The 13,499-nt window shown below is 45.1% G+C and overlaps 1 protein-coding gene across 1 annotated transcript in view; it reads right to left on the bottom strand.

Moving 5' to 3' along the window:
* Positions 1-13,130, bottom strand: part of LOC135226738 (kinesin-like protein KIF14) — a 127,234-nt gene extending 114,104 nt beyond the window's left edge. The window contains exons 1-2 of the mRNA XM_064266447.1: positions 13,011-13,130; positions 1-163 (exon numbers count right to left, since the gene is read on the bottom strand). The exon at positions 1-163 is cut by the window's left edge and continues 143 nt beyond it. Coding sequence (XP_064122517.1) covers positions 1-163; positions 13,011-13,096 — 249 coding nt within the window. The 5' untranslated portion in view covers positions 13,097-13,130. The remainder of the gene's footprint in view (positions 164-13,010) is intronic.
* Positions 13,131-13,499: the final 369 nt, after the last annotated feature.

Raw genomic sequence — 13,499 nt, forward strand, 5'->3', positions numbered from 1 at the left:
AGATTTTGAAGTGACACCTAGCCCACATGTTGTGCGAGGAGTGGATAGAGGTGTGCGCGTTGTGGGTGCAACAGTTCTAGAATTTGGGGTCCTCATGATGTGAGAAGTTTCAGACTCATTTCCTCTTGTGGTTGATGTTACTTTTTGGACAAAATGTTTGATTCTGCAAAGTTAGAAGTACTACTGATTAGAATGATTAGACTGGGAATGTCAGCATACTGTAAAGAAACCTGAGGAAATCTTTATCAATTATAGGCAATGAAGATTCCAAATGTTACCACTCATGCACAGACACCCAAACTATATTCTTTAGTGTCCATCACAGGAGGTCACAAAGTAGAAATCCATTTTTTAGGTTTATATGAATATGGAGTCACAGGAGAAATTATGAGTTACAGATTTTTAAAGTGAAAACAATCCTAATCAGGGACCAACCCCCCCAGGGAACTTACTGACACCCCAAGCAGGGTAACTTCCAACGCAAGAGGGAACCAACCTCCCACAGCGAGTGACTGCCCACACCCCATGGCTAACCCCCATCCACCCAAATGATCAGCGCTTTCATCTCCCATCTTCATGAGTAGCCATGGATGCATTAGATATAATATCTTGGAATGTTTTTGGCCTCAACAGGAACATTCTCTCCTAAACATGTTCTGCAACTTCAAAGGCATCATTGCATTGCAAGAAACGCTCCTCTGGCCACATGACCTTATCATCTGCGATTCAGTACATAAAGACTTCAGAGACTTCTCGACTTCATCAATGCAAATTACAAATCAAATAATAGCCGGTTGCCCGAAAGGGGGCCTTTCTTTCCTGTGGCAAAAATCGTTAGACAATATGGTAAATATGATGACCTGCAGGAATGACAGATTGCTGGGGCTTCAAGTGATGGTAGGGAACTCTAAAATCCTAATAATTAATGTTTATATGTCCCGGGAAAATAACAATAATTTTGATCAAAACTGCATGATCCTAGGTGAGTTACACAGTACTATTCATGATTCTCCTGCTGATCATATTTGTATAATCAGAGACCTTAATTCTCACCCCACAAAACAATTTTATAATGAACTTGCTTTGGTCAAAATCATACTTTCCAAATCAGCGATGTAATGCTCCTCCCTCCCTCCACCTATTCCTATGTACAAAATAGAGCGGACAATTACAACCTCCTGGCTGGACCATTGCATCACATCTCCACAACTTCATGATTCTATTATGACCTGCAATATTCGCTACAATCTTGCAACGGGCTATGATCACATCCCATTACAGGTGTCATTCAGTACCCCATCCCTCCCTACCGTGAACCCACTAACTGACCGCCCTCCAGCGGTTAACTGGGAGTTTAAAAACCAACAGAAAACAGATACTTTAGGGCGACCATGGAAACTAGGTTGCGGTCAATATATTGTTCAACCGGCAGATCCCTTACTTTGTACTAACACAAATTGTAGAAATGACCACCACAGGACGAATCTGAATGAATTCTATTCAAACATAATCTCCGCTATGCTTGCTTCGAGCAGGGCTGCCTTTAGATTTCGTCAAGCTAATTCTAGTGATATACCTGGATGGAATGACTTGGTTAAAAATCTATATACATACTCACGAGAAACTTTTTACTGTGGAGGCAAAATGGTAGCCTGAGGGAAGGACACTCTCCAGTACTAATGAGAAGAGCAAGAGCGCAGTTCAAACTTGCTCTTAAGCACTGCAGATTAAATGAAAAACAACCAAGAGCTGATACAATGTCTAGAAACTTAGAATCCGGTGATTATCCCCGTCTTTGGAAAGATATCAAGTCCTTAAATCCAAAAACTAAAAAGCTGTCACAGAGAGTAGGGGAAGCAGTCGGTGACGAGGCTATCGCAAGTATGTTGGGGGATCACTTCAGCAATATCCTGAATTCCATAAACGATCAAGACTCTCGAAGGGATGTAGATAACCACCTAACTGATAACATTCAATTGCATTTTGCAGATCGTATTATGCCAGGTAACATCAGCAATGCCATAAACAGCCTACCTAATAATAAATCGCCCGGCTGTGATGGTCTTCCCACAGAGGCTTTCAAACTCTGCCATCCGATAATTTACATTTTGCTAGCTCCCCTATTCAATGCGTGCATAATACATCAGTTTCTCCCAGACTCCCTACTCTTAATTCACTTGATACCATTAATCAAAAACAAGCTAAAAGATGCAGCTGACCCTGGCAATTACTGGCCTACTGCAATCACAATGATCGCGGTAAAGATACTAGAGTTGGTTTTTCTAGTGAGACTTCTCCCCTTTCTCCACACCACCAACAACCAGTTCGGATTTAAAGCAAACCACTCAACCGACACCTGCATCTACATACTGAAAGAATTGCTGAACTATTACCTATCATCAGCCTCTCCTGTTTTCCTCTGTTTTGTGGATGTGAGAAAAGTATTTGACAGAGTAAACTACCTGAAGCTCTTCCTGAAGCTGCATAAAAGAGGCACACCTCTATATTTAATTGGAATTTTATAATGTTGGTTCTCCACACAGCAATTGTGTCAAATGGGGTGACATATTATCGTGCACCTTCAGCTCCCTAAACGGGCTTTGGCAAGGGGGCATTCTCTCGCCATACCTGTTCAATATGTACAAAGATGCCTTGAATGTCAAACTGAACTCACTCCCAAACGGATGCACCATCAATGAAACAACTATAAACAACCTCTGTTACGCCGATGAAATGGTTCTGATTTCCCCATCAATGCAAGGTCTCCAACGACTCATCGACACTTGCCGCCAATATGCAGAGGAATTTGATATCCTATACAACGAAACCAAGACCAAGTGCATGTCGCTGCTCCTGAGATCGCTTAATCATACTGCAGAACCACAAATTTTCCTTGGAAATCATCGGCTGGAAGTTGTGCACGAATTTCCGTATTTGGGTCACATTATCACAGACGACCTAAAAGCTATGGCAGACATTGAACAAAGGCGCCGTAAACTATTTGCAACTGGCAACATGATTGCAAGGAGGTTTGCCTTTTGTCACTGAGACGTGAAACTGCTGCTCTTCCACTTGTAACAATCTACAGTATTTATGGGTGTTCCCTCTTGACGAACTATACCGAGAGACCGTAAGACATATCACTGTTGTGCACAATGACATTTTGAGACACCTCACAAACACTCCCTGCTACCACTCCGCCACACAAATGTTCATAGAAAACCGCCTGGACAAACTTAAAAATCATTGTAAGGTGAACAATGTCAAGTCTGATAACCCGAGTGAGAAACAGCAGCAATTCGCTCATACAAAGCATCCAAAGCACTGAGGCAGGACGAAGCTCTAAATTGTGGGAAAGATGGGAAAATGAGGCCTTTGTTCCCTAAAGGACCTAATCTCTATATTGGCAATGCGTCATCAGCAGAAGCTGTCGTTATTATTATATCAATTGCTGATATTTTACTTTTTCATTATCACTGTGAATACTATAAAGTTAAATTTTCCTACATTCAAATTTTGTATGTAGCCCTCTGGACCTGAATACTGTAACCACCTAAGGTCTCTAGCTGAAATTTAAGTTATATAATCTGTGCACTAACTATTATAACTCTCAATGCATTTTTTTCTCTCCAATATTATTACTCGTTATTACCAGTATTATGATTACTATCTTTTATACTAGCTCAGCTATTGTGTGCATAGTGCCATTTATTCATTCTTTTATCATGTTGTCTCATGTATCTAGATTGTGTATGTTGCTGTCTGTATTTCATATATTCCATGTATATGGCCCAGAGCTGAGTTAAGTACAGGCAGCCCTCAGTTAGCGGCAGGGGTTCCGTTCCTGGCCGTCGACGCCAAGTGATTTTCAACGCTAAGCGATTTTAAAGCCTATGGCCGCCGCACACCTTCCTTCAAAATTCTAGACCAGTGAAACGGCGCTGTAATCCCGCAATGGTGCAATAAGTGAAATTATATTTAAGCAGTATAGTACTATAGAATTTAGTACTGTACAGTACATTATATAGTATTATAAATACTGTAAAGTGAAAAAAGCCTAGCTTTAATCCTTTGGGTGTCTAGAGTATGTAAAGCTATAATAAGGTTTTATACAGTGTACAGGTAGCTGTAGTGTTCAAGTTACGATAATTCATCTTACGATAATCCAATTTTATGAGACCAAATTACAAAAGCCTAACTTTATCCCATCTTCTAGTTCATAAGTTCAAAAGCAGCAAAAGAGAATGATGAAAGTATGGTTTTAACGTTATACTCGTTGCGTAAACGTGTACAGCCATGAACAACCGAACAAGAAACTTTTTTTTTTTTTTCTAAGTACAACTGAATTGGATAACATCCGTTTGGCTTGTATTTCAATCATTGTAGTATAGTACACTATTACCGTAGTTGTTAGAAAAGGGATTTTGACGAAGGAAAAATATATTTCTGGGCGGCAAGGGTCGTGTCGCCCAGTGAAATATCCTTTTAGCACATATTTCTAAGGTAAATATTTACTAACATTACCAGAGAAAAAACTAAATGGGATGTCAGAGTATTCTGACTCGCTCACCTTATATAAAAGGTGCCGGTATGGTTTCTGGGGCGAGTGAAACCACTACCACGGGTCTCTTACCATTTAGATCCATCCTTCTACAAAATCCCCCAGTAACTACTACTACTAGCGCTCCCAACGCCAGCACGAGCGCCTCTACCGGCCATCCTTTTCGTTAGCTTCATCTTGCACACACGTTTTTTCTCGCTGTGTTTTTGTGCTTACGTTTTTGGATTACTTCTTCGTCATGGAACTCCAAGCCATCGCCGCAGCTAAGTTAAGTACTGCTAAAGTGTTTCACGTAATTTTAGCCAGCTAGGGCCCGTTTTACCGTTTTTATTTAGGTTTTATGACGGCACCCTCAGCGGCATGGCTACCAAGTCGTCCCAGTCGACTCGCTCCACGTGTTTCATTATTTCATGCTTCTTCGGTCTTCCATACCGTTGTAGCTGGAACCTTGCAGTATTTATATGATTACATTTTATGTGTGATGCAAGATTTACTTGTATTTTACTTATCACGGGGATTCTAGCTCGATTGAGCTCTTGCCTATGTTGGCCTTAGCTCAGCGTTCATGCATGCATGTTCCTTTGTCTAGGTCTGTTAGGCGTCTTAGGACCTATGTCCTCTCCTTTAGTCCGCCATCCTGGCCGTCGCCCCTCCATACTCCGTATCGGCAGAGGCCAGTCTCCCGAGGTGGTTAGGCACCCTCCCTTCCAGGTCGGTTAGCCTAACTTCTCCAGGACTTTGCTCTCTCTCTTTCTGTTTATTTATTTCCCTTTTCCCTGTGTTATTTTATGTATTGCATGCTAGAGACGGTTAGAGGAAGCCTAGGCTACCTCAGATCGCCTGGCTTGTCCTACCGCGTGGCCCTACCACGTTCATGGCGAGCCAGGCGATCACCCTGAGCCAGCCGGTCGTCCCCCTGCTCCTCCCTCCCCTACGGGGGGGGGAGGAACTGCTCGCTCATGTTGCCATGGCAACCACCCGGGCTCCCTCCCCTCTTCCCCTCTACTCGGGGAGGATATGGAAGTCAGCAGAGGGACATCTGGGGCTGACTCTCTCCTACCGCTCTCACCCTCGGTGCTCTGGCTCGGCTGGCCACCAGGCTCGGCCGCGCTTGGACCTCCTCGGGTCCCCTTCAGCTCTCTCTCACCCCGAGTCACCACCCTTGCCAACCTCTCCGGCGGCGGGCCCCGCTGGCTCCGCCAGCTCCTTAGTGTGGTGACTGAGAGGAAGCTCCGCTGCATGCATCTACTTTATTTTACCATGATTTACATCTGTTATTATTACTACATGTTATTATGTTCCGCTAAGCCGGCGGAGTTCCCGCTCACCAACCGGGTTCTCCCCCTGCCTGCGAGTTTTTTATTACAGCGGAGCTACACTCCCCCTTATTATTTTATTTTATTATCTTAATTAGCCTACTCATGCTACTCCCCGCCGTCCTTGTACTCCTCGCCCCGGCGTATAGGCTGGTTACTAGTTTGGTGGAACTCCTTATTCCAGCACTCCGGAATCGTACTAGCTAGTATACCAGTCCAATTGGACACTCACCACTACAGGAGAATAAGAGAAGGCTAACCTCTATGTTATCCACTCCGGTATCCTCCGGCGTTTAATATCACTTACTGGACTTAGTCCTGTTAGTCAGTGTCGATACTCATGTATCTGTTCACTTACAGGCCAGGCCACCCATTGCCAGGAGTCAGGTTACAATGCTGTCCTGCAGGACCCCTGTGGATACGAGGTCTGCCGGACCCACGCTGTCTGCGCTATCCGCTACGGGGACATAGCGGTCTGGCACCACGAGAGTTGTACCATATGTTATGATCTTGTAGATCAGTTTACCTCCGGTGTAAGTATATTCCGGAGTACAATTGCTATATAATTTGGCCTATACAGGTACAGCCCTAATAAGTGATATAATAACTGATATAGTTAGTCATATAATTTAAGTTCCCCTAGCTTAGGGCTTACAATAACCCTCTCTTTCAGGCTGCCGCTGTCAAGGACGCCGCATCAACTACTCTGAAAGCCTGGGTTGGCGGATTTGGGAGGAACGTCACCAAGGGGTAGCCATACATCCTCGACAAGAAGATGGCTGTCCGGATCTTCCCTGGCGGAAAGCCTACCTCCTACGTCGACCCGGCAGCGGCGGCCCCGTACATCGCCACCATTCAGCATCAGGTGGCTCAGGCATTAGCAGACCCGGGAACTCGGAGATCATGTACAACGTGGCAACTCTGAATTTGACCTCGAGCCGATGCAGTAGGTGAAGCAGGTAGTATGTTAGACGAGGCAAGGTTGTTGGGGGCTCAAGGGCTTCCCTTGGGTCCGTCTGGATCTACTTCCCCTATCCCCTTCTACCTCTTCTTTTCAAGGATTTTCAGAGAGTGAACTTCGGTCAGACGAAGTCCCAACTCAAGCTATCCCTAAAGTAAAAGGGAAGCGAGAACCTAAGACCCTGGAGAAGACGCTGTCAAAGAAGACAGCGACTACTTCTCATAAATCTCTGGCTCACCATCCCGGAGCAGAGAAGTCTAAATCTACCTCTTCTCACTCTAAAGGGTCCAGAGGCAAGTCCTCGAGGGACAAGGCTCAGCTACCTTCGGATCCTGAGCCTTCGACCTCTACGGGGGCATGCCCCAAGACTCCCGCCGTGAGCAAGGAATCTAGTCCCTTCGACACGGAAGCATTTACTGCAAATATCATGCAGCAAATGGGAAACTTTGTTGGGAACTTAGTCCAGGACAAGTTTTAACAGATGTTGTCACACATCTCTTCTTCTTTCGAGGAGTCCGGCCAGTCGATCCGAAGCGTTTCGGAAAGGCTGACCAACCAGGAGAACCTGATGGCAGGTCTCCGGAAGAATCCATTAGTAGTTCTCCCACAGCCCGGTATGGCTGCGCAAGCCATGCCGGATTACAACACCCTCCCTCCTTATACGGAGAGCAATCCCTGGAGGATCTCATCTTATGCCCCCTTTAAGGAACGGATGCTAACGTTGGCGGACTGTGGTACTCGAAGGCTTGAGGACTTCGAGTTCCACCCTGCTGACCTGCAGCCCCCCTTCATTGGTTACGCCTGCCTTACGGAGGCAGCGATGAGGAAGGAGGACAGAATACCTAAAGAAACGGTCATTTTCAGCCGTGATCAGGCTCAGAGAGATTGGCTGAGGAGCCTAGAGGATTGGGAATGCATCAATACCAAGATGCAAGCCTTTAAGAACCCCTTTACTATCTTTGTGGTGGACGGAGAAACCCCCATTCCGTTCACCACAAAGGTAGCAGAGTTAACTCTTCAGGTCTCTATGAGGGACGAGCCTATGCCTCAGCTCCGAGAAACAGAGCCCACGTCTCTCCTCCTCCCAGGCACCGAAGATCTTTGGGCAGATCTTCCAGTCACCTTTACAGTAGGGAAACTCAAGCCAGATTGTGCAATAACACAATTTAGCGAAAGGCTCCCTAGGCTCCCGGACAATCTCATACAAGCAGAATTTGACGCTAGGACTAGGTTAGGGAGGTCCCTAAATACCCTGGTAATGACCGAGGTTTCACACGTGACATATGGCAATGAACCTCTTTTCAAGCTAATCGCTAAGTCACATCTCCACATGTTGCAATGTGACCTATATGACTTTGCGATAGCAAGACGTAACTGCAGGAAACATGTCCTGCAAGAGGCTACCATTCGCCACGAACCAAATAAGTTGCTAGCGGCTTCCATTTGGGGTGCTGACCTATTTCCAGAGTCAATAGTCAACTCGGTTCAGTATGAAGCGACAAGACTTAATCAGAGTCTTAAGGTCTGTTGGGTAAAAATACCTTAAAAAGCCTTATTTTTTTAATGAATATTTTTAACGACAGCTGTAAAACCGATTCGCCGCTAAGCGATTGTGCCGTTGACCACGGGCCGCCTGATATTTTTACGTGGATAGGAACCAATTGGTTACCTAGCAATGGGACGTACAGTTTATTGTGGAATATGAACCACATTATATCGAAAAATTAATTTCTATCACAAGAAATAAATTCCTCTGATTCCCCGTTGGCTGAGCCGAGAATAGAACTTTGGACCACCGGATTGGTAGTCGAGCGCAAAAACCACTCGTCCAACGGGGGGCTGGCCCTGAGCTGAAATAAAGGACATTATTATTATTATTATTATTATTATAATGATGGATTTGATGACAAGCTGAAAAGGAGTCTAACATACAAAAACATAAACAACACAAACCTCTCTACCACAGGTTCATTTCCACATCACGAGTAAGAAGAATGCCTCTAACTAGGCTACCAACAACAGACCCCTCAAGTGGGGTCTTGTGACCAACACCTTGGCTCCAAAAGTTATCTTTTCATGCTATGCTTTCAATAAAGATTTTCAAAGAAAGGCCAAAATGTACTCCAAAATGACATTTTCATAATAAAATTAGATTTTATATATACTTACCAAATAATTACATAGCTACATTTCTACTTTACATGGCAGCTCAAAATTAGAAAATCGCAGTATGTAGTGCTCTTTTTGTTTTGGGTGTGGACAGTTTGCCCCGCCCACTGCTGGGGAAGAATAAGTACAACACAGCTAAAGGCAACAATTCATTTATCGTTTATGTACATGTGTGGGAAGGAGGGAGGGCTCTGATCTGATCATGTAATTATTTGTTAAGTATATATAAAATCTAATCTTATAAAAAGGTCACTTTTATATAAATAACTTATCAAATAATCATATAGCTGAATCCCACGTAAGGAGGAGCGTAGGGATAATATGGAAATATAAGTACTACAAAAACTCATAAAAATGACAAATTTTTAACCAATTTGTATTTCATAACTAACAAACCTGAGGTCTTAACATTAGGATAATACTAGCGCCAAGCTGGAAACTGGTAAAATTAATAATAAACTTCGAGATCCAGGGACTATTGGCATCTAGACCAGATCACGGGGTATGTAGTACCCAGAATGCCCTTGGCGTCCCGTGACCCGACAGTTACTCTTCCAACCCAGCTTAAACTGCTAGAGGGGTGGTTAGAGGTTGGCCTTTATCTGTCAAGACCTCAGGTTTGTTAGTTATGAAAAATACAAATTGGTTAAAAATTTGTCATTTGTTCATATACGAAACAAACCTTCAGTCTTAACATTAATTAGGATAGACTTACTTATTGGTGGGAGGTAAGTCTCTTTAACTGACTGGGAGTTTGCCACTTTTATCCATTTCTGAATAGTAGATGTATTCTACGACAATGGACTATTAACCCTTGAACCAAAGATATATTATAATCTATTTGTTTCCCTCCCTGGGTGTCCATATAATGCCATGGTTTATTACATTACGGAAGATGGAGAACTCTCCATTCTCATAAACCACTCCTGTCCCATGTATCTGGATCTATTATCACCCCTCTCTCCCCCTATTATTGAGAGGAGTGTGTTGCTACTGAAAAGTATACTATACTCTAGATTATCTTTACAGTATGGCTGACCCCCTCACCTGCATCTAGTCCGTTCCAGCTCATGATGGCACTCCTTCATACTGCCTGTAGATAAAGGAGAAGAAAGATAGTAAAAAAGAAAGACCGGTCATCTCATTCATTCTACTTTCATACCTTCATCTTAGACTAGACACAAACTGACCTGCCAGGTGTACTGAATGAGCTATACCACCTGCTGGGCCGCCACCACTGGACCCAAGGAAAAAGTGTCCAAGGATCTATGGGCAACATCTTTTAAATAAAAGGAAGTGAAAGTTGTTTGGCGTTGCCAAATTCCAGCTTTCAAAATCTCTCCACTGACATATTTTTCTAGAATGTCAAAGAAGCGCTCTAGCCCTCTCCAGGCTATTTGACCCTCAGTCTTCTGTCATGTATGCATTCCTGTACTTAAAAACAGCCTCTGGCAACCCGGCCTGAGATGCCTCGTTCTTCTTAAGTACGCTCTTAGTACTCTGAAGGGACACAGGAGCATTTCTTCCTTGTCATTGTCTACATATTCTGCCAGAGAAGGTATGGAAAAGGAGTCGAATCTGCCATCCACTACTCATGGGTTTTGAGTTTCGGCAACAAATTCTGGGACAAACTTGAAAACCATAGACTCCCAACCTCTCGAATGCTTCACTACATATGAAAGACCATGCAGCTCCCTCACCCTTTTGGTTGAGGCTAGGGCCAATAGGAAGACTGCCTTCAGGGTCAAGCTTCTATCTGGCCTGTCTCAATGGCTCGTACGGGGGTTTTGTAAGACAACTCAGTAACATGGTCAAATCCCAATCTGGGACTTTGAGTTCCTTCGGGGAATAGGACTGCTCAAAACTCTTCATTAACATAGCCATCTCCCATGAAGAAATGTCCACGCCTTCCATCTACAGGACTGAAGCTAGAGCAGCTCTGTATCCTTTTACAGCAGATATAGACATATGAGGACAGTAGTGTCGATCTCTTGCATCAGGAGAGCTGCTACCAGTTGAGCAGACCGTCCAATCACGCTGGTGCGATCAACAGTCAGGTGACTGGCAGCGTCCTCACCAGGCGTCAAGGTCCCAAGCCAGCCGAAGCTGTTCCCGGTGACCTGGGGGACCTCCTCCCAGTCTCGCCTCGTGTACGGTCAGATGGGACCGTCAAGTCAACCCTGGGTACTGGGCGATCGCTACACGAACGATCGCCAGTCTGGCGAGTCACCTGGGCGACTCTTGCCATCCTTCCGCCCTGTCCCTGGGTCCTGGCAGTGAGTGTACTTAGCAGTCTGGACCCTGGCTGCACAGTCACCGGCAGGTGACCGTACACTCTGTGACGCTCGCTGGCGAGCAACCGAGATGGTTCCTGGTTCAGAGGTGGAACCTCTAGAGCCAGGAGCAGAGGTACCAGCAGTGGCTGGTACCTCTACAGTCCCCGTCTTTCCCTTCCCTGGGGAAGGAGAGACAGTTCCAATGGAGGAATAGCGGAAGGCCCACCAGTCTCAGCGGGACAATGAGACAGGCCCTTAGAAGTCTCTGTACGAGACTTCTTGGGCGGGTGTGGGGGGGGGAGCAACTTCTTCGTCACCAGAGGGGTCTTGGAAGTAGAAGGGAAGGCGGCGGCAGAAGACGACAACAAAGACGAAGACGACGACGACGACACATTCCTTCTTCTTCTTAGCTTCCTCTTCACCACTTCCTTCAGGACAGCTGACAGGTCTCCCATCCAGGACAGGGCTGGGGCGGCTGCCGAAGCAGCTGGTACCAGTACGACCTGGGGAAGAATAACTGACAGAGCAGCGGCACTTCCATGGGCAGGAAAAGGGGCAGCAGGCATGGCAACAGCAACAGGAGGTACATCCAGGGGTAAGCTCTTGGGCACTCTGAGTCAGGTGGAGGAGCGAGGACAGCAAAACCTGGGGGAGGAGGAGGATAGTACTCAACCTCAGATATATGTGGCACTGGTGCCTGCACTGCAGCAGTGGGGGTAACCATAGTCACATGCTAGGTGTAGACCAGGTGTGGTGGTGCCGCCTACCCCAGTGTTGACACGGTTGTGGTCCTCCTCGTTTCCACCACATTCGTGACTGGAACAGCTGCCAGGTGTTGAAGCAGTCCTTGGATGCTTGGGGTGCCAGGAAGACAGTCTGGTAAATGGGGGGAGTTCCTGTTCACTCAGTGGGGGAAGGATCCTCCCTTGAAGGGACAGAAGTTCCCGAGTACAACTCCAGGTCAGCATGTCTCCCTCCTTCCTCTGCACTCGACAGATCGAGCGAAGAGGCGGAGAGAGACATGTCCCCCAAAGAAGAAAGAGCCAGACAAGGAAGTTTACGAGGAGGAAGGAAAGAAGACGACAAGTCAGTAACCAGCAGCATCGAGGGAGAGCTTTCCGACGATGCCTTGGCTGACTTACGCGGCTTCCTCCTCCTCTCGTATCTCCCCCACTACTCCTCCGACCAGGAGATACAAGTGTCACAAGTTAATTCTTTAGTATTCTCCCGCCCTCGGTATCTTGCGCAGAGGGCATGAGGGTCAATATCTTCGCTAGAGCGAAACACTCCACATTTCCTAACCCCCACTCCAGGACATATTCTCCGGTTGGATGGGGGGGCGCAATGGCTTATCTGACTCGTGGGTTTGCATGATTTGCAATGAATACACAAATAATGGCAAATAAGGCAGATATATCCACAATTTCACAAAAAAGAGCAACGATATCGAAATCAACAAGGTACAATCTCATGACAGAGGTGGGCAGAGAGGTAACCAAGAACGTCTGCACCTGACGGCGGTCAAAAGCAAAGTGAAATGTTTACGTCCAGTCGGACGGGACTCCCGACTATCGGACAAGCAGTTACTGCTTAACTACCTTGTTACAGAATCTTATGACCAAGTTCCAGCTGGCGCTGAAAGATCCATTATGTAAAGGACCAATGGTTTGTATAACATGTAGGAACAAATACATATTAACAGATACTATAGCAGTACACTTACTTACCCAGTCATATTTACTGGTTTTCCTCCTCCATCCTTAACTTCTGATGAAGTAACTACTATCTTTACCTCTGTCTTGTGATTGCTCATGATTCTGCCATAAAGAGGTATGCCTGGTAAAATGACAAATTAAATTACAGTAATTAGATTATGCACAATAGCAGTATACAAAACTTTGCACTAAAAACAAAAAAAACTTCTCTAACTTAGCTATGGAAGAAATACCATATTAAGACCAAAAATATTTCTAGTCATCTAATAGTAGTATGTATTTGAAGATGTGAAAATTAATACAACTGACTACAGAGTCATATTCCCAAGATATAATAAGTTTTAAAGGTAATTTGTATTTTTCCTCACAGACAAACCTGAAGTTCTTTACATAGGATTTAGCTTATGAATATGAGCTGTTTGAACTTACTGACAAGATAGTTAACTATCTTCATGTTGGGGAAAGAGCCATCCCCATCAGTCTGCACTCTACTTTGTATTT

The sequence above is a fragment of the Macrobrachium nipponense genome, chromosome 15 (genome assembly GCF_015104395.2).
Source record: "Macrobrachium nipponense isolate FS-2020 chromosome 15, ASM1510439v2, whole genome shotgun sequence".
NCBI classification, from domain to species: Eukaryota; Metazoa; Arthropoda; class Malacostraca; order Decapoda; family Palaemonidae; genus Macrobrachium; species Macrobrachium nipponense.